Source organism: Lampris incognitus, chromosome 1 (assembly GCF_029633865.1).
Source record: "Lampris incognitus isolate fLamInc1 chromosome 1, fLamInc1.hap2, whole genome shotgun sequence".
Lineage (NCBI taxonomy): Eukaryota > Metazoa > Chordata > Actinopteri > Lampriformes > Lampridae > Lampris > Lampris incognitus.
Genome location: NC_079211.1, coordinates 153,137,839 through 153,158,616, shown reverse-complemented (window position 1 = coordinate 153,158,616; position 20,778 = coordinate 153,137,839). Strand labels below are relative to the sequence as shown.

Sequence of the window (20,778 nt, the reverse complement as noted above, 5' to 3'; positions counted from 1 at the left end):
TGATTTGCAGTATAACAGCTGTTGCTGTTGGTGTTGACATGTATGTTGTTGTAATTACACTTACATTTGTGTAGGTATTCTTTGTTGTTATCGCACTTACACACACATGCCCTCTATAGCGCTCTTGCAGCTGTGGAGATGGCATTACCACATTCTCATTCTCTGACGGTTAACAAACACACACACACACACACACACACAAACATGTCTCCTCTGGAATATTGCTGCTCCTTTACGTCAGTTTGACTTTGTAGCAACACCTATGAACGTCATCATGTGGGCATTACTTTGTACTTTTTACCTGTGTGTGTGAGAGAGAGAGAGAGAGAGGGAGAGAGAGGGAGAGCGTGTGCGTGTGAGAGAGTGAGAGAGAGAAAACGTGAGAGTAAGCATGTTTAATGTTGTACCACTAAATGGATGAGCTCAACTAACTTTAAGATGCTACTTAAACTGAACAAGAAGTTCAGTTGTTGTGAAGTTTTTATTATTGCGCTTACATTTGTTACACTTGTTCTTTAATTAAAAACAAAATAGTTATGGATTTCTGACCCCTTGTTTACTACCCTCACACCCCACACAAAGAAAGTAACTAAGTAACTTTTACTTAAAGTACATTTCAAATGAACTACTTTTTACTTTTACTTGAGTACATTTTCAGATGAGTACTTTTACTTCTACTTGAGTAATATTTCATCAAAGTATTGGTACTTTTACTTGAGTACAATATTTTTGTACTTTTCCACCTCTGCCTACATGTCTTTGATTCACCTGACCTACACGTCTTTGATTCACCTGACCTACACGTCTTTGATTCACCTGACCTACATGTCTTTGATTCACCTGACCTACATGTCTTTGATTCACCTGACCTACATGTCTTTGATTCACCTGACCTACATGTCTTTGATTCACCTGACCTACATGTCTTTGATTCACCTGACCTACATGTCTTTGATTCACCTGACCTACATGTCTTTGATTCACCCGACCTACACGTCTTTGATTCACTCGACCTTCATGTCTTTGATTCACCTGACCTACACGTGTTTGATTCACCTGACCTACATGTCTTTGATTCACCTGACCTACACGTCTTTGATTCACCTGACCTACACGTCTTTGATTCACCTGACCTACATGTCTTTGATTCACCTGACCTACATGTCTTTGATTCACCTGACCTACATGTCTTTGAGTCACCTGACTTACATGTCTTCTGACTGTGGGAGGAAACCGGAGCACCCGGAGGAAACCTACGCAGACACGGGGAGTGTTTGGTAATGTAAAGTATGATAACATACCAAGACTAGTTACTTAATTAATCAAACTATTACTGCATCATTAATAGACGAAAGAAGCATGCCTAAAGGTGAGCTTTGCAGGCACACTTCAGAGGAACTTTAAAAGTATGCTACCTTTATCTCACATATGTACCTGCCAATACATCTACTTTCAATGGTAGCATGGCTGCAGGCCTGAACAACCTGGCCTTTTTTTGTGGAATGGGTTGGTTTTGCCCTCAGGCCTAAACATTCAGCTAAAGGTCCGCCAGAAGAGCAGACACAGTCAGCCCTTTTTAACAAGCGTTTATTTCATCATATCTCTCCGCAAGACGCCTGCATGTAATCCCTGCAAAAACAAACCCTCCGCTGCAGAAGGTAAATCTGAGACCTGTTTGCTTTCATTATCAGCAGTCACAGATGCCACCAAGCAGTCAAGTGTCTACGTTCACCAGATTCGGCAGTAATGCACACACCTCCACACCGACTCTCTCGTGTCAGAAAGAATCCACTGGTGACCATGTAGGAAAAACTGGCTTCTATAACCCAGACAGATGACAAGAAGAAGAATATCATCTACTTATGTATGTATATACCAATACATAAAATAAAACAGATTAAACCTGACTAACATGTGTTTAAGTTAGGGCTGCAGGATGCACAATTATGGTTAAAATGACATTCATGACTAGTTTGCTTAATATTGCAATCACGATTATAGCGATTATTTGTCCATTTCGGGGAACAGTATTGTTTTATTGGGCATTTTATGAAGCAAAACAACTTTAACATTCAGATGTTAAACTCTTCAAATCAAAATAATAACTTTCTCCACACCAGCACAAGCTAAACTCAGCTTGAATAATTTCCCCCAGCCACGGTCAGTTAACTGCGGAAGCCAATACTGAAACTGCGACTGCTATGATAATCATGCAGCACTAATGAATGACACCTGATGATGGTCAGACTGTATTCACCCGTCTGTCTTCTCAGCCTTTCCTTGTCATTTCTGCATTCAAAAGTCAAAATACACAAAAACATCACGTTTACCAAACTACCATAATGATGTAGGGAGAGGAGTGCTGCACCGGTTCATCTTCATTTGCCTGCCTCATATTTCAAGTCGGAGACCTCAGTTCCAGCTCTTTGAATAAGAAATCTCCTGACAACCCTCCACTCAAAACCAACTGTGGCTGCATGTCGACTTCCTCTGCAAAGCAAACTGGTGGTTCATGCTGGGCCGGTGATTCACAGCCTCTGCTGGCTTAAGGGATGGCAGGATGACTTCATCATTATGAGTTGATGTTAACAGTGCTAGAGGCCTAAATGCAGGACACTGCAACAGACGCCACAAAGCTATGTTTGCTTCACGTACCAAAATACACGGGAGTTTTGGACCGTCCTTCCATAGTTTTAACTTTAACACAAAGGATTGGGCTTAAGAGGGCAGCCAGACACAGATCATGTATCAGCCGAAAACAGACCACGTCAATACATACTCTTTTTCTTGGGGGGGGGGTGTTGCCCCCTTTTTAACCCCAATTGTATCTGGAAAATTACCCCACTCTTCTGAGCCGTCCCGGTCTCTGCTCCACCCCTCTGCTGATCCGGGGAGGGCTGCAGACTACCACATGCCTCCTCCCATACATTTGGAGTCACCAGCCGCTTCTTTTCACCTGACAGTGAGGAGTTTCACCAGGGGGACGTAGCGCGTGGGAGGGTCACGCTATTCCCCCCAGTTCCCCCTCCCCCCTGAACAGGCACCCCAATTGACCAGAGGAGGCGCTAGTGCAGCGACCAGGACACATACCCACATCCGGCTTCCCACCCACAGACAACATCAATTGTGTCAGTAGGGACACCTGACCAAGCTGGAGGTAACACAGGGATTCGAACCAGTGATCCCTGCGTTGGTAGGCAACAGAACAGACCGCCACACCATCCGGGACGCCGTAGTTAATACATTCTAAAAATGTTTAAACACTCAATTTTTGTAGAGAATCTTGTTTACCTCCACAGAGCAACAGTGTAACACACCTACTTCTGCTTGACGAGTGTCCTGCATTTGTGAATCTGAGTGATTTTGCCAAAATGTTTTGTGCTACTTTATTGGGGCACTTTCAGTAAAACAAGCAGCGTATCCTCATATCACATACCTGGGGATGGTTTATTTTGCCGTTGAGCTATGCTGTACTTGTGCCCATTCCAGCATGCATTGTAATCACAGAAATTACATCTCTCTCTGAACCGCATAACATGGTTCAGAGCGTCGAGGCGCTACTTCTCCCTCTTCCAGTTCTCGCCTCGGATTGGCTGCAGAACAGTGGTACTGACGTCAGAGGAAGAGAGGTTGCCGTGGAGATGAGATGGGCGCCACGTTGGCATTTCAAGAGGTTGGCTCATGGCAGAATGAAACTGTACATAGGCAGCAGTTCACCATCAGATGGTCGATGTGTCAAGATCCAAGATCCGCAGGGAAAAAGAGAGCGCAGCCGGAGCAGGATTTACAAATACAAATTGGAATTTATGTTGTACAATTGAATTTGTGTTTACCGAAATGAATCAGCTTCTAACGTTTGCCCCGGGGGAGTATCTATAAGACAGACTGTTGACTCTAGAGTCCCCCACCCCCAACAGACACCTACTCTGTGGCAGATGGCGGTATTTGCAATGGAAAAAGTGAAAGGTGCATTGCACAGCATTATGTGCTTCTGGGTCATCGATAGTTTCACGACATATTCCTCACACGGTAGTCTTCCTAGTCAGATTTGACAGGATTCAGCAGAGCCGCATCCCAACCTATTCACGGCATTTTTCATGACTGAACTACGTCTACTTTTCCACTGTAACGCACAAAACAAACATGACGACACAAGCTGCTGCGTATGGCTTGTCCTGCTCTCAGCCTCGGTGGGGTTATTTTGGGCTTTGAGTGCCTGTATCTTCTGCCTCTCACTGGTTTCTCCTCCCTTCACTTTTTTCCCCAGTTAAAATAAAAAGAAGTTTCATCATTGGCAGGCATTTCACAACATCCATCGTCTGTACATTTAAGAAAAAAAAACAACTGTTGAAGTAGTGCCATTTGTGTGTTGCGCTGGCATACGTACCTGTGTATCGATTGTGAGAGAGACAAAACATGTACTTGTTGTAACTAAGTACAGTCACGTTGTTAATGAAGACAAACACACACTGGCAAAAAAAAACATGAAGATGACGTGGAGATGATGTGAAGATGATGTGGAGATGACATGAAGATGACATGAAGATGACGTGAAGATGATGTGGAGATGACGTGAAGATGATGTGGAAATGACGTGAAGATGACATGAAGATGATGTGGAGATGACGTGAAGATGACATGAAGATGACGTGGAGATGACATGAAGATGACGTGAAGATAACATGAAGATGATGTGGAGATGACGTGAAGATGACATGAAGATGATGTGGAGATGACATGAAGATGACATGAAGATGACGTGAAGATGACATGAAGATGATGTGGAGATGACGTGAAGATGACATGAAGATGATGTGGAGATGACATGAAGATGAAGTGAAGATGACATGAAGATGATGTGGAGATGACGTGAAGATGACATGAAGATGATGTGGAGATGATGTGGAGATGACGTGGAGATGACATGGAGATGATGTGGAGATGACGTGAAGATGACATGAAGATGACGTGGAGATGACATGGAGATGATGTGGAGATGATGTGGAGATGACATGAAGATGACATGAAGATGATGTGGAGATGACGTGAAGATGACATGAAGATGATGTGGAGATGACATGGAGATGATGTGGAGATGACGTGAAGATGACATGAAGATGATGTTAGGATGACATGAAGATGACGTGAAGATGACATGAAGATGATGTGGAGATGACGTGAAGATGACATGAAGATGATGTGGAGATGACGTGGAGATGACATGGAGATGATGTGAAGATGACATGAAGATGATGTGGGGATGACATGGGGATGATGTGAAGATGACGTGAAGATGATGTGAAGATGATGTGGAGATGACGTGAAGATGACATGAAGATGATGTGGAGATGACGTGAAGATGACGTGGAGATGACATGGGGATGACGTGGAGATGATGTGAAGATGACATGAAGATGACGTGGAGATGACATGGGGATGACGTGGGGATGACGTGGAGATGACATGAAGATGATGTGAAGATGACGTGGAGATGACGTGGAGATGACATGAAGATGACGTGAAGATGATGTGGAGATGACATGAAGATGATGTGGAGATGACGTGGAGATGACGTGGAGATGACATGGAGATGATGTGAAGATGACGTGAAGATGATGTCAAGATGATGTGGAGATGACATGGGGATGACGTGGAGATGATGTGAAGATGACATGAAGATGACGTGGAGATGACATGAAGATGACATGAAGATGATGTGAAGATGACATGAAGATGACGTGGAGATGACATGAAGGTAACATGAAGAGGACATGAAGATGATGTGGAGATGACGTGAAGATGATGTGGAGATGATGTGGAGATGACATGGGGATGACGTGGAGATGATGTGAAGATGACATGAAGATGACGTGGAGATGACATGGGGATGACGTGGAGATGACATGAAGGTAACATGAAGAGGACATGAAGATGATGTGGAGACGATGTGGAAATGATGTGAAGATGATGTGGAGACGACGTGGAGATGACATGAAGGTAACATGAAGAGGACATGGAGATGACATGAAGATGCCATGGAGATGACATGAAGATGACGTAGAGATGACATAAAGATGACATGGAGATGATGTGGAGATGACATGAAGATGACGTGGAGATGACATGAAGATGATGTGGAGATGACGTGAAGATGACATGGGGATGACGTGGAGATGACGTGGAGATGCCATGGAGATGTGAAGATGACGTGGAGATGACGAAGATGAAATGAAGATGACGTGGAGATGACATGAAGACGACATGCAGAAGTGTCGTCTTGCACACTGCAACAGTCTTTGCAAAAGGACAGTGAGAAACACACTTCACAGCAGGTGAAGACACACACAGCAACACTGAAGGCTGCTGTGATGGGTCATACAGCTGTCTGTCCACCACCGAGGACCATTCTGTACTGTTATACAATGCAATAACATTTGTATTATCCATCCATTATCTGAACCGCTTACCCTGCTCTCAGGGTCGCAGGGATGCTGGAGCCTATCCCAGCAGTCATTGGGCAGGCCACCAGACCGTTACAGGGCTCACACACACACACACACACACACACACACACACACATTCACACCTAGGGACTATATAGTACGGCCGATTCACCTGACCCACATGTCTTTGGACTGTGGGAGGAAACCAGAGCCCCCGGAGGAAACCCACGCAGACATGGGGAGAACATGCAAACTCCACACAGAGGACGACCCGGGATGATCCACCAAGGTTGGACTACCCCGGGGCTCGAACCCAGGACCTTCTTGCCGTGAGGCGACCGCACTAACCACTGCGCCACCGTGCTGCCTATTATAAATCCAATCCCCCCCCCCCCTTTCCTCCCCAATTGTACTTGGTCAATCGCCCCACTCTTCCGAGCCATCCCCGCCACTGCTCCCCCCCCCTCTGCTGATCCGGGGAGGGCTGCAGACTACCACATGCCTCCTCCCATACATGCGGAGTTACCAGCCGCTTCTTTTCACCTGACAGTGAGGAGTTTCACCAGGGGGACATAGCGTGTGGGAGGATCACATTATTCCCCCCAGTTCCCCCTCTCCCCTGAACAGGTGCCCCGACCGACCAGAGGAGGCGCTAGTGCAGCGACCAGGACACATACCCAAATCCGGCTTCCCACCTGCAGACACGGCCAATTGTGTCTGTAGGGACGCCCGACCAAGCCGGAGGTAACACGGGGATTGGAGCTGGCGATCCCCGTGTTGGTAGGCAACGGAGTAGACCGCCACACTACCCGGACGCCCTTCTAGTGCTTTTCAATCAAATCATCACCACATTATTCCTGGTGGTTTTCCCCAGAAGCTCATAGCAAAACCTCTTTTTTCCTAGACTGGGGGTTAGCAACCTGTGGCTCTTCAGCCCCTCTGCAGTGGCTTCCTGTGGCTTTGACAAAAATTATATGGAAATGAATAACGGTTATTTTTGTAATGTTTAATTTTCATTTGTCACTGTTGCAGGCCGTAAGAGATTCTTATGTTCTCCACACCAAATAAAAAATGTCTTGCCATTTCGTCAACCAAAATGTGCGTCATAGCCTATGTCTGCGGCCCGGTGCCTTTCCCTCCACATTCTGCCCAACCTCTATAATGGTGTCCAGTGTTGAGTCTCTCGACCCCAACCATGAACTACACGATCCAAATATGGCTGCCGCCCCACAGACCAGGGCCTGCAGGACCGCCCTGATACGGAGCAGATCTGCAGTGACGTCCAGAAGCACAAACCGCAGTGAACGGCCGACAGCGCGGTCTTTTAATAGGCCAAGCTGTGAGTTTGTCAGTGAACTGAATGACCCTTCCTTGTGTTTTCCTCCCAGGCCTGAGGACTGGTACGTGGCTACAGAAGGAAAGAAGAGGATTACCTCGCACTGAACTGACTTTTGTTCAGTTGTGTGTTTTGTTGGTAATACCATTCCCCAATAAAGATATCAAAAAATATAAACCGTTTTCTTTAACGTAGTTCTATAGTTTCATAAATGCAATAAAACACGTCATTACTGTGATGGAAACGCAGTTCAAGTACCAAATCATCATGAATCCCCACCGCAGAGGAGCCACACCACGTGCTGACACATAATGATGCTCATGTAGACCTGTTAGTAACGATGACCGGCTCATCTAGACCTCACATGCTGCGTTACCTTCAGTATGAGGCTGACATGTGTTTTGCTGCTCCAGACACTTTCTTTTTTTGGGACCAGAAACGGCTCAGGCGGCAGTGAAGGTTGCCGGCCCTGTCCTGGCCAGTCCCTCCTGATGATATAGCCAAGTGCAAGAGCAGCTCAGCCTGCAGTAAGAGGCACAATACTGAACAATGTCTAGAAGTGTATCTGCCGGGCCATGTTAAGCATGCCTGGTGAACCCCGCCCAAATCCCCCTTGTTACCCAATCTTTTTCAAGAGCCAATTCAGCACCAAGGCTATAAAGCTTATTTCACTGCAGTCCTGAAAAACACTGGTCCCCAACAGTTCAGGGAGCTTTGCCTCGTCCAACCCCAGAACAACCTCGCAGTGAACATGAGGTTAACCTGTAACGACCAAACACATCCATCCATCCATCCATCCATCATCCATCATCCATCATCCATCCAGCATCCACACAGCTTATCCTGCTCTCAGGGTCACGGGGATGCTGGAGCCTATCCCAGCAGTCACTGGGTGGCAGGAGGGGAGACACCCTGGACAGGCCGACAGGCCATCACAGGGCTGCACGCTGACACACACACACACACACACACACACACACACACACACACACACACACACACACACAGGGACAATGTAGTACGGCCGAGACACCTGACCTACATGTCTTTGAGTCACCTGACCTACATGTCTTTGGACTGTGGGAGGAAACCGGAGCACCCGGAAGAAACCCACACAGACATGGGGAGAACTTGCAAACCCCACACAGAGGACGACCCGGGACAACCCCCAAGGTTAGAATACCCCTGATTTAATAACTGTGGTCGGATCTTCCTACCGACCGTCATTTGATGGGTGATGAATTTTGGGCTTTGTAAGAGTCCTAATCCAAGTAGCCACTGTATAATCTCTAAACCATGTTTTCTTTCCAGCCAAAACAATTCCACATTCATTAAAGGCAGAACGGCCTCCAAACAGCTTTTCCCAGCACAACACATTTCTCAGCCCTGAACCGAAGCACGCTGCCCGACTAACCTCGTGGAAATATACCGGTGTAACCTTTAATAAAGCCATCCTCACAATACGTCCGTTACAACCATCTTCCATCAGTGTGTGTTGTTCGTGTGGATACGATGTGGAAACAGAACCAAGCGGACCGACTCGCCTGCTTTGAGTTGGAAAAAAAGAAATTCGACGCAGCACTCGCTCCATTGAGGAAGCAGCAAGACCGTTTCCTGCACTATTCATAATCAGGACAGGAATTTCCAAAATTTCTGAAAGTGAAAGAGGAGGTTGTCGTGGAGGTGAATGACAAAACAAGAAACGTCACAAAATCCTAATTCTCCAGCTGCTCACCTGGAACACAAGACAGCATGACTACATGATGGATGAAGGACTGCCCAGGTGAAGACAGCATGACTACATGATGGATGAAGAACTGCCCAGGTGAAGACAGCATGACTTCGTGATGGATGAAGAACTGCCCAGGTGAAGACAGCACGACTACATGATGGATGAAGAACTGCCCAGGTGAAGACAGCACGACTACATGATGGATGAAGAACTGCCCAGGTGAATACAGCACGACTACATGATGGATGAAGAACTGCCCAGGTGAAGACAGCAGGACTACGTGATGGATGAAGAACTGCCCAGGTGAATACAGCATGACTACGTGATGGATGAAGAACTGCCCAGGTGAAGACATCATGACTACATGATGGATGAAGAACTGCCCAGGTGAAGACAGCACGACTACATGATGGATGAAGAACTGCCCAGGTGAATACAGCACGACTACGTGATGGATGAAGAACTGCCCAGGTGAAGACAGCAGGACTACGTGATGGATGAAGAACTGCCCAGGTGAATACAGCACGACTACGTGATGGATGAAGAACTGCCCAGGTGAAGACAGCATGACTTCGTGATGGATGAAGAACTGCCCAGGTGAAGACAGCACGACTACATGATGGATGAAGAACTGCCCAGGTGAAGACAGCATTACTACATGATGGATGAAGAACTGCCCAGGTGAAGACAGCATGACTTCGTGATGGATGAAGAACTGCCCAGGTGAAGACAGCATGACTACGTGATGGATGAAGAACTGCCCAGGTGAAGACAGCATGACTACGTGATGGATGAAGAACTGCCCAGGTGAAGACAGCACGACTACATGATGGATGAAGAACTGCCCAGGTGAAGACAGCATGACTACATGATGGATGAAGAACTGCCCAGGTGAATACAGCATGACTACATGATGGATGAAGAACTGCCCAGGTGAAGACAGCATGACTACGTGATGGATGAAGAACTGCCCAGGTGAAGACAGTATGACTTCATGATGGATGAAGAACTGCCCAGGTGAATACAGCACGACTACATGATGGATGAAGAACTGCCCAGGTGAATACAGCATGACTACATGATGGATGAAGAACTGCCCAGGTGAAGACAGCATTACTACATGATGGATGAAGAACAGCCCAGGTGAAGACAGCATGACTTCATGATGGATGAAGAACTGCCCAGGTGAAGACAGCATGACTACATGATGGATGAAGAACTGCCCAGGTGAAGACAGCATGACTTCATGATGGATGAAGGACTGCCCAGGTGAAGACAGTATGACTTCATGATGGATGAAGAACTGCCCAGGTGAAGACAGCATGACTTCATGATGGATGAAGAACTGCCCAGGTGAAGACAGTATGACTACATGATGGATGAAGAAGCAGCTGGTGACTCCACATGTATGGGAGGAGGCATGTGGTAGTCTGCAGCCCTCCTCGGATCAGCAGAGGGGGTGGAGGAGCGACTGGGGCGGCTCGGAAGAGTGGGGTAATTGGCCAAGTACAATTGGGGAGAAAAGGGGGGGGACCTTTCCTCTCACCAGTACTGGTCAGCGGCGTCTCGCGTTCGCCCATCCAGTCCTACAAAAGGCTCATTTCCCCACCATCCCTGAACACCACCTCGCAATGCAATAAAATCAGCAGTAAGCTGCATAATGTTATTGTATAGTGACCCAGGGGTTTTTTGCACTGATTGATTACATACAAGTGTACTTCAGGTTCCCTCTAAACTGGACCAACATGCCGTCCATCACACACACACACACACACATGCACATGCAGCTGTTTAATATGGACATCATATCTGCGGAGTGATGGGAACAATTCAGCATGTCTGCAAGCCCTTACATTAGCTGTCGTGGTTCTCTGACTCCACGTCTTCGGGTAAAGGCTGCTAGTGTTGCTGAAAAGTAATTTTACATGTGACTCGACCCTATCCCGTTTCTCTCAAGTACCAAGACTGAGAATCGGCTGGATTTTAAAATGCCAGATTAACTTTACCAACTGAATTCCTTTCCGATCCATGTCTGCCAGGTCAATTTGTACCTGAAATCTGATTCTTCCAGACAAAAGCTGCATTTTTAGGTTTTTGCTGTATAGACTACACGTAGTTCTGTCATATGTAGACTAATAAGCCTGTCAGAAGTCTCAACTGAACCAACTATGACCACAGACAGACAACAAGCAGCGTTGCTGCTGCTTGCCGACAGCGACCTTCTCTTCCCCCTCAGGACCTCTGCAAGGTCCCACTGCTCGGTTAGCTTATAAAAACACGTGGCTGCAGAACACTTTCATTCATACCTGTTGCTTTACCTGCAATCAAACACACGGGGCATTTCTGTGCCGGCCGTGTGAGAACGCAGGGTACGTATGGAGACTGCAGATAGTGGGGACTGAGCATCCTCACAGTCAAAACTGCAATACTGTTTTACATTACGCTGAGCTGACTGCTCGACCACGTCTCCAGTGTTACTTAATCTGTAGTAAATCTGTGGTAAATGACATAATCTGTAGTAAATCTGTGGTAAATGACATAATCTGTAGTAAATCTGTAGTAAATGACTTAATCTGTAGTAAAACTGTAGTAAATGATATAATCTGTAGTAAATCTGTAGTAAATGACATAATCTGTAGTAAAACTGTAGTAAATTACATAATCTGTAGTAAATTACAAAATCTGTAGTAAATTACATAACCTGTAGTAAAATGGTAGTAAATTACATAATCTGCAGTAAATGTGTAGTAAATTACATAATCTGCAGTAAATCTGTAGTAAATTACCTAATCTATAGTAAATCTGTAGTGAATTACATAATCTGAAGTAAATCTGTAGTAAACTACATAATCTGTAGGAAAACTAGTAAATTACATAATCTGTGGTAAATCTGTAGTAAATTACATAGCTGTAGTAAAGCTGTAGTAAATCACATAATGTGTAGTAAATCTGTAGTAAATGACAATCTGTGGTAAATCTGTAGTAAATGACATAATCTGTAGTAAATCTGTAATACATTACATAATGTGTAGTAAAACTGTAGTAAATTACATAATCTGAAGTAAATCTATAGTAAATTACATAATCTGCAGTAAATCTGTAGTAAATGACTTAATCTGTAGTAAATCTGTGGTAAATTACATAATCTGTAGTAAATTACATAATCTGTAGTAAAACTGTAGTAAATTAGATAATCTGTGGTAAATCTGTAGTAAATTACATAATCTAGTAAAACTAGTAAATGACATAATCTGTAGTGAAACTGTAGTAAATTACATAGCTGTAGTAAATCTGTAGTAAATTACATAATCTGTAGTAAAACTGTAGTATATTAGATAATCTGTGGTAAATCTGTAGTAAATTACATAATCTGTAGTAAAACTGTAGTAAAAGACAATCTGTAGTAAAACTGTAGTAAATTACCTAGCTGTAGTAAATCTGTAGTAAATTACATAATCTTTAGTAAATCTGTAGTAAATTACATAATCTGTGGTAAATCTGTAGTAAATGACATAATCTGTAGTAAATCTGTAATAAATTACAACAACCAGGAAGGGCCCCGGTGGTTTCCAGCTTTCGTTCAAGAGGGGTATAAACTGAAGGCCAACCCTTCACTTCCCAATTTAGGCTCACTAAACTCAGCCACGGATTGGGAAATGCGAGTGGAGTTAGGCCAGAAGCTCATCTTCCCGACAGAGATCCTAACAACCATCTTGCGACCAGACCTTGTCCTCTGGTCCAATTCTAACCAGCTTGCTTACATCACTGAGCTGACAGTCCCCTGGGAGGATGCAGTCGATGAAGCGTTCGAGCGTAAGAAGCTGCGGTACGCCAACCTAGCAGCCGAAGCAGAGGAAAGAGGCTGGAAGGTGAAGGTGCACCCTGTGGAGGTGGGTTGTAGGGGCTTTGTTGCCAGCTCCACAGCAAAACTCCTGAGGGAACTAGGAGTCAGCGGGCAGGCCCACAGGAGAACGATCAAAGAGCTAGCCGACACTGCTGAGAGGACTAGCCACTGGATCTGGATCAAAACGAGAGACGCCGTCTGGGCTGCCAGGGTGAACAGCTAACCACACGACACATACCCTGGACCGATCAACCTGTGGTGGGCCTGCCTCAGCGGAGGGTGTCTCGTGATAAAAGGCCGAAACACCCTGTGATGCTGAGGTACACAACTGATGATGTGTCCTGGTGGTGGCAATGTCACCTTGGCAGACATCTCCAGTTTATTTCCCACCGAAACTGTTGCAGTGCAAACACTAGGGATTTTAACAACCAGTCCCTTTTTTTTGAATCTGTAGTAAAACTGTAGTAAATTACATAATCTGAAGTAAATCTATAGTAAATTACATAATCTGCAGTAAATGACATAATCTGTAGTAAATCTGTAGAAAATTACACAATCTGCAGTACATCTGTAGTAAATGACATAATCTGCAGTAAATGACAATCTGCAGTAAATCTGTAGTAAATGATATAATCTGTAGTAAAGCAGCAAAGTTCACCAGTTTCTGCGCAGAGTTACTGCAGCAGAAGCAACAGGAGGGAGGGTTACACACATTTTAAACACAACACTCCACGAGCTTCCATGGATACATTAGGATCTTTGTACCTTCCTCAACAGTATATTATGGTCCAGCTCCTGTTGTGTGACGTGCAACAACACATTTCTACACTTTCCACACAAACTGATATCCGGTCACACTAGAAACAACACATTTGTACACCTTCCACATAAAGTGGTATCAAGTCACACTAGAAACAACAAGTTTCTACACTTTCCACACAAACTGGTATCCAGTCACACTAGAAACAACACATTTCTACACCTTCCACACAAACTGGTATCCAGTCACACTAGAAACAACACATTTCTACACCTTCCACACAAACTGGTATCCAGTCACACTAGAAACAACACATTTCTACACCTTCCACACAAACTGGTATCCAGTCACACTAAAAACAACACATTTCTACACCTTCCACACAAACTGGTATCTGGTAATAAACATCTGGTAATGAACATCTGGTAATGAACACCTGGTAATAAACCAGAAGGTGATTCAAAGGGCACAGCAAGAGGTGAAATCTTGTTTGGAGTGTTTTGCTGCATCTCAAAGCAATATGAGGAGTGGGTTAAATATGGGGAGTGGGTTAAGTATGAGGAGTGGGTTAAACATGAGGAGTGGGTTAAATATGAGGAGTGGGTTAAATAAGAGGAGTGGGTTAAACATGAGGAGTGGGTTAAATATGAGGAGTGGGTTAAACATGAGGAGTGGGTTAAATATGAGGAGTGGGTTAAATAAGAGGAGTGGGTTAAACATGAGGAGTGGGTTAAACATCCATTCATCCATTATCCAAGAAGTGGGTTAAATATGAGGAGTGGGTTAAACATGAGGAGTGGGTTAAATAAGAGGAGTGGGTTAAACATCCATTCATCCATTATCCAAGAAGTGGGTTAAATATGAGGAGTGGGTTAAATATGAGGAGTGGGTTAACATGAGGAGTGGGTTAAACATGAGGAGTGGGTTAAACATCCATCCATCCATTATCCAAGAAGTGGGTTAAATATGAGGAGTGGGTTAAACATGAGGAATGGGTTAAACATGAAGACTGGGTTAAACATGAGGAGTGGGTTAAATAAGAGAAGTGGGTTAAACATCAGGAGTGGGTTAAATATGAGGAGTGGGTTAAACATGAGGAATGGGTTAAACATGAAGACTGGGTTAAATAAGAGAAGTGGGTTAAACATGAGGAGTGGGTTAAATATGAGGAGTGGGTTAAACATGAGGAGTGGGTTGAATATGAGGAGTGGGTTAAACATCCATCCATCCATTATCCAAGAAGTGGGTTAAATATGAGGAGTGGGTTAAACATGAGGAATGGGTTAAACATGAGGAGTGGGTTAAATAAGAGAAGTGGGTTAAATATGAGGAGTGGGTTAAATATGAGGAGTGGGTTAAACATGAGGAATGGGTTAAACATGAAGACTGGGTTAAATAAGAGAAGTGGGTTAAACATCAGGAGTGGGTTAAATATGAGGAGTGGGTTAAACATGAGGAGTGGGTTAAACATGAAGAGTGGGTTACACATGAGGAGTGGGATGAATATGAGGAGTGGGATAAATATGAGGGGTGGGTTACACATCCATCCATCCATTATCCAAGAGGTGGGTTAAATATGAGGAGTGGGTTAAACATGAGGAGTGGGTTAGTGGGTTGTAGATGGGTGTAGACTGTAGATGGTGTAGACTGTGTAGATGGTGTAAACTGTGCAGATGGGTGTAGAAAGTGTAGATGGTGTAGACTGTGTAGATAGGTGTAGACTGTAGATAGTGTAGACTGTGTAGATGGTGTACACTGTGTACTGTGTAGATAGGTGTAGACTGTAGATGGTGTAGACTGTGTAGATGGTGTAGACTGTAGATGGGTGTAGAATGTAGAATGTGTAGATGGTGTAGAATGTGTAGAGGGTGTAGACTGTAGATGGGTGTAGAATGTGTAGATGGGTGTAGACTGTGTAGATGGTGTAGAATGTGTAGATGGTGTAGACTGTAGAATGTGTAGATGGTGTAGAATGTGTAGAGGGTGTAGAATGTGTAGATGGGTGTAGAATGTGTAGAGGGTGTAGAGAGTGTAGACTGCAGAGTCCTGCCTGTCAGGTTAGCTCTCCTGTGTCGTGCCGTCCCCTTGGCCAGAGTCGCAGGAGTCAGCAAGGCTACTGCAGGGGAGAAATGAGGAGAGTGGTGTTCTTGTGAGAGAAACAACCTGAACTGTACAGCTGCACCACCAGTGACACCTCCTCTCTGAAGAGTCACGTGGACTACCGATGTCAGCAGGAGCCGCTCAACGGTACTGTTTGAATTACAGCAGACAACTCACGGGCCCTCCCACCTGTTTCTGTACTGAATGAACACAGGAGCCGGGCCGGCTGCATGATGGGTGTTGTTTGATGCCACCCCAAAACAAGACTCATCTCACATTCGGTCCCTACCAAACCACACAGGTAACCACACTGCCAACAACACCGACTGACGGTGTTCGGAAAAGAAAGACGTCTGCAAATACGCGTTCTATCTGCTACCTTGTATCGATTAGGTCAATCTCGGCTGAGCTGAAGTCATTATCAGCACTGAAACGATCGGTGGATTAACCAATGAGCCGGTTGACAGAAAACTAATCAACTACACTTGTGGTGGATTACTTGTTTGAGTCATTCATCAAAGTAAACATACCAAAGGTGTTGGCTGCAGCCTGATAGGAGCTACGACTTGCTCGCCTTCCTCCGATTCATATCACTGTGAAACGAACACCGGAGCTTTTCTTTTGGCTGCTGCTCAGCCTAGTAAACAGATGTAAGATGCAGACTCTAGAAAGATAAGCTGGGCATCCATCAGTGTTGTTGACTTTAAACAGACGACATCAAAACAATAATCAACAGATTCATGGATTATGAAAATAATGGTTGACTGCAGCCATAGTCCTGATTAGAATAGCTGAAGGACAGAAGTCAGGATTCAAGTAGGATCACACATACTATGTACGTAGCTCCATGAAGCTGAGTGCCCCCCTGCTTTAAACGCCTCACAGTGATGGATTCTGAACCAGACACTTGACTGGACCTTGACCACCATTAACACGTGACTGAAACCTTGACAGTAAACTGCATTTCATCTACTCCGGTTGTTTTAACACACAATATGAGTAATTTGCTGCACCACTTACAAACAAAAATCCACAAAAACGGGGAATCGGGTGCCATCTGTTCGATCGTGGAGAGGGAAATCAGTTACGTGTGAACATAAGCAATTCTTTCCTAAACTCAAAGACTACAGGAGCAAGGCTAAAGTGGCATCTTGGTCGCCAGAGACCAGACCTGGAGATGCTACTTCAACCATGTGTCAGACACTGACCTGATGGAGTCATACAACACTTACTGTAACTTCTGCACCTGCTGACTTTCGTCTCATCGCATCACTTACGAGGTCCAAATGGAAACATGAGCCGTCAGTGCGAGAAAATAATCCTGGACTTTGGCGCAGTGTCCTTCGATCTAAGCATCCTTTCACCGTCGACAGAGCCGCTCAAGGCCTCGTCTCGCGCCGGCTCAGCGTACAGATTACAGCCGCATCCCCTCGTTCGGGTTTTGATGGCCAAACATTAAAGGGGATGACACCGTAGAGAAGTTTCAGTACACAGTGATCGATAAGCTGCTCAACTTGTTCTTCAGAGAGACAAGTGGCTGTCACGTGGATGTCTGTGCTTCTTCTTTGTGGGCCAGTGCTGTCAGGTTACTACGTCAGAGATACCGCTGCAGCCACCGCAGGAAGACCACACAGCATCATCAGGCTGCTGCACAGCACAGCACAGCACAGCACAGCACAGCACAGCACAGCACAGCACAGACACTACACATTACACAACACAGTAGTGTGCAGCAGAGCTGAGGGACACGGGACCAACACGTTATGTTATGTCAACTGCCCTTTACATGAGAACACTCAAACGTCAGCTTGACTTCCCATTTTCACGTCACTTCATTCCTGTCGTGAACAGCTGAAGACTCAATACACAGACCAACACAAGACAATACATTCATTCAGGACAGGTGGACTAAATGGAACATGGCGTAACGTGTGTGTAACCGAGTTGTATGTTTGTCTTGTACACCACTGCAGCATGATGCATGTGAGGCAGCATGATGACGTGTCTTCCAGTACTATTATATGTGTATTTGTATATAATAAACCATTTATACTTCACATTATGGTGCTCTGATTGGCTACTTCCTGTATGTATGTGTGTGTATGTACGTATGTGTATATATGTATGTATGTGTGTATGTATGTATGTGTGTGTGTATGTATGTGTATGTATGTATGGTATACTGGGTTACTTGGCCGAGACAAATCCCTTGTACGTGTAAAGCATATTGTTGGCACATTCAGGTCAGACATACGGACTGTAGTCATCTGTTAAAGAAAATAAATAAACAAACAAATAAATAAATATATATATATATATATAGTCTTTCAGTGGTTGCCTGCTTGTGGCGTGAAACAGGCTGGTACCGTGTGATAAAGGATTGACTTGGCTGGCAGGATTTTATATATACATATATACATATATATACATATATATATACATATATGATGAGGATGTAGTACTGGGGGCTGCAAGTGCCACACAGGTCTGTGCAGCTGCTGCGCTGCGCGTTAAAGTTTCCTCGCACACCTCAGCAGCCATGACGGAGAACCGTCCATGGAAACGTCGCGAACACGGCGTGAAACCAAACTACAACATTCGGCGTGGACGAGACGTGACGAGCCGCACCGGCCGCCGCCGGCGAGCCGCCGCCAGTAACGAGCCGCCGCTAGCAGCGAGGAGCTGTAGCGGTGGGGTGAAACGGCGAGAGAGCACGTTTCCCGCAGCAGCAGCAGCCGCAGCAGCGACGCAAGGCGTGATGTGGCACCTGTGAACGAGACGTCACCTTATGAAGTCTTATAAGGGCTTATAAAGGCTTACCACACCATCCCATAGGCGCCCTCTCCGATGTAGGACAGATTGCTGTAGCGAGGCCCCACGTCGAAGGCCTGCCCGCGGACCAGCTCGGCCGCCGATCCGGAGCTGGGGCCGCAGCCAGCAGGGCCAGATACCGCAGCTGTCGCCATTACGAACACGGTCTTTCCGCCTTTATCCTAACAGATCTGGAGCAGGAGAAAACCAGGAGCAGCAGCAGGAGGAGCAGGAGCAGGAGGAGCAGCAGGAGCAGGAGGAGGATAGATCCGCCGCTTGGCCGTCACCGGAGCGCTCCTTGTAGCGGGGCAGAGGCCTTCCACACAGAGATGCGGACTCTATTTGCGCACTTCACGCTCACGCGCCTTCAGGAGCGAGCACACCAGTCAGGCAAACGGCGCTGCGGAGGGATCTGATGCTGCTGCTGCCGCCGCTGCCGCCGCGGCCGCACCACCACCACGGCGCAGGCAGGGAGGGAGGGCCGAGAGCTACGCCCTCGCTCGCCCTCTTGCGGCGAAGTTCTTCTTCTTCTTCTTCTTCTTCTTCTACCGCTTCTTCGTCGTCGTCTGCTTCTTCTACTGCCTCCGTCCGCTTCTTCTTCTTCTGCGTCTACTACTTTTTTTCTCGTTTTTTTCTTGATAAAGAACGTTTAATCCGGCAGCACAACGGTGCAACCCGCCTTCAACATGGCGTACCTTTTCCCGCCATTCTTTACTGAACACATTCTCAGATACAATGGTACAAACAATCACATAGACCAGCTATAACATATGTTATCGCATTATAACCCCTTGGGAAGAAGCCTATGACTGGTTGAGCGTGAATACTACCGTCATACAGGACACCCTCCGTCTCTTCTGTGTGTGTGTGTGTGTGTGTGTGAGAGAGAGAGAGACGGGGGGGACAGAAAGAGAGGGAGAGAGAGGGGGGGAGGGGGAGAGAAAGAGAGAGAGAGAGAGAGAGGAAGAGAGAGAGGAAGAGAGAGAGGGGGGGGGACGGAGAGAGAGATGTGGTGGTTTTTAAGCGAGATGCTTAAAAACAGCACACCTGAGCTGCAAAGGGCAGTACTCAAATTGTTCAACATTGTTCTAAGTCCGGGATATCTTCCTGACACCTGGAGCAAAGGGCTTATAACTCCCATTCATAAAAATGGAGACAAATTGGATCCTAATAATTTCAGAGGCATTTGCATGAGCAGTAGTCTGGGGAAGGTGTTTAATAGCATTTTGAACAATCGAATTCTAACCCTCCTTAACGAACACAATGTCCTGAGCAAAGGTCAAATTGGCTTCCTCCCAAATCACCGGACTACGGGCCATATTTACACCCTACACACCCTCATAAATGAAAATGTGAATCAAGCCAAAAATGGAAAAATATTTGCTTGTTTTATTGACTTCAAAAAAGCTTTCGACTCTATTTGGCATGAAGGACTATACTATAAACTTTTACAAAGTGGTGTAGGGGGTAAAGTGTATGACATAATAAAGTCAATGTATTCGGACAACAAATGTGCAGTTAAGATTGGAGACAAACACACTGAGTTCTTCACTCAGACTAGAGGGGTGAGACAGGGCTGTGGACTTAGCCCGACACTGTTTAATATATATATTAATGAACTGGCGGTGCAGCTGGAACAGTCTGCAGCCCCAGGTCTCCCCCTGTATGACATGGAAGTGAAATTTTTGCTTTATGCAGATGATCTAGTTTTGTTGTCACCAACCGCAGCTGGGCTGCAACAACTGCTAGACC

General features: G+C 45.6%; 1 protein-coding gene across 2 annotated transcripts in view; it reads right to left on the bottom strand.

The window, feature by feature from the left end:
* The window catches only part of mapk1 (mitogen-activated protein kinase 1), an 84,890-nt gene extending 65,417 nt beyond the window's left edge, over window positions 1–19,473 (bottom strand). For both annotated transcript variants that reach the window (XM_056276503.1, XM_056276427.1), the window contains exon 1: window positions 19,036–19,473. In XM_056276503.1, the coding sequence (XP_056132478.1) occupies window positions 19,036–19,181 (146 nt within the window). In that variant the 5' untranslated portion in view covers window positions 19,182–19,473. The remainder of the gene's footprint in view (window positions 1–19,035) is intronic.
* Between the last annotated feature and the right edge of the window lie 1,305 nt (window positions 19,474–20,778).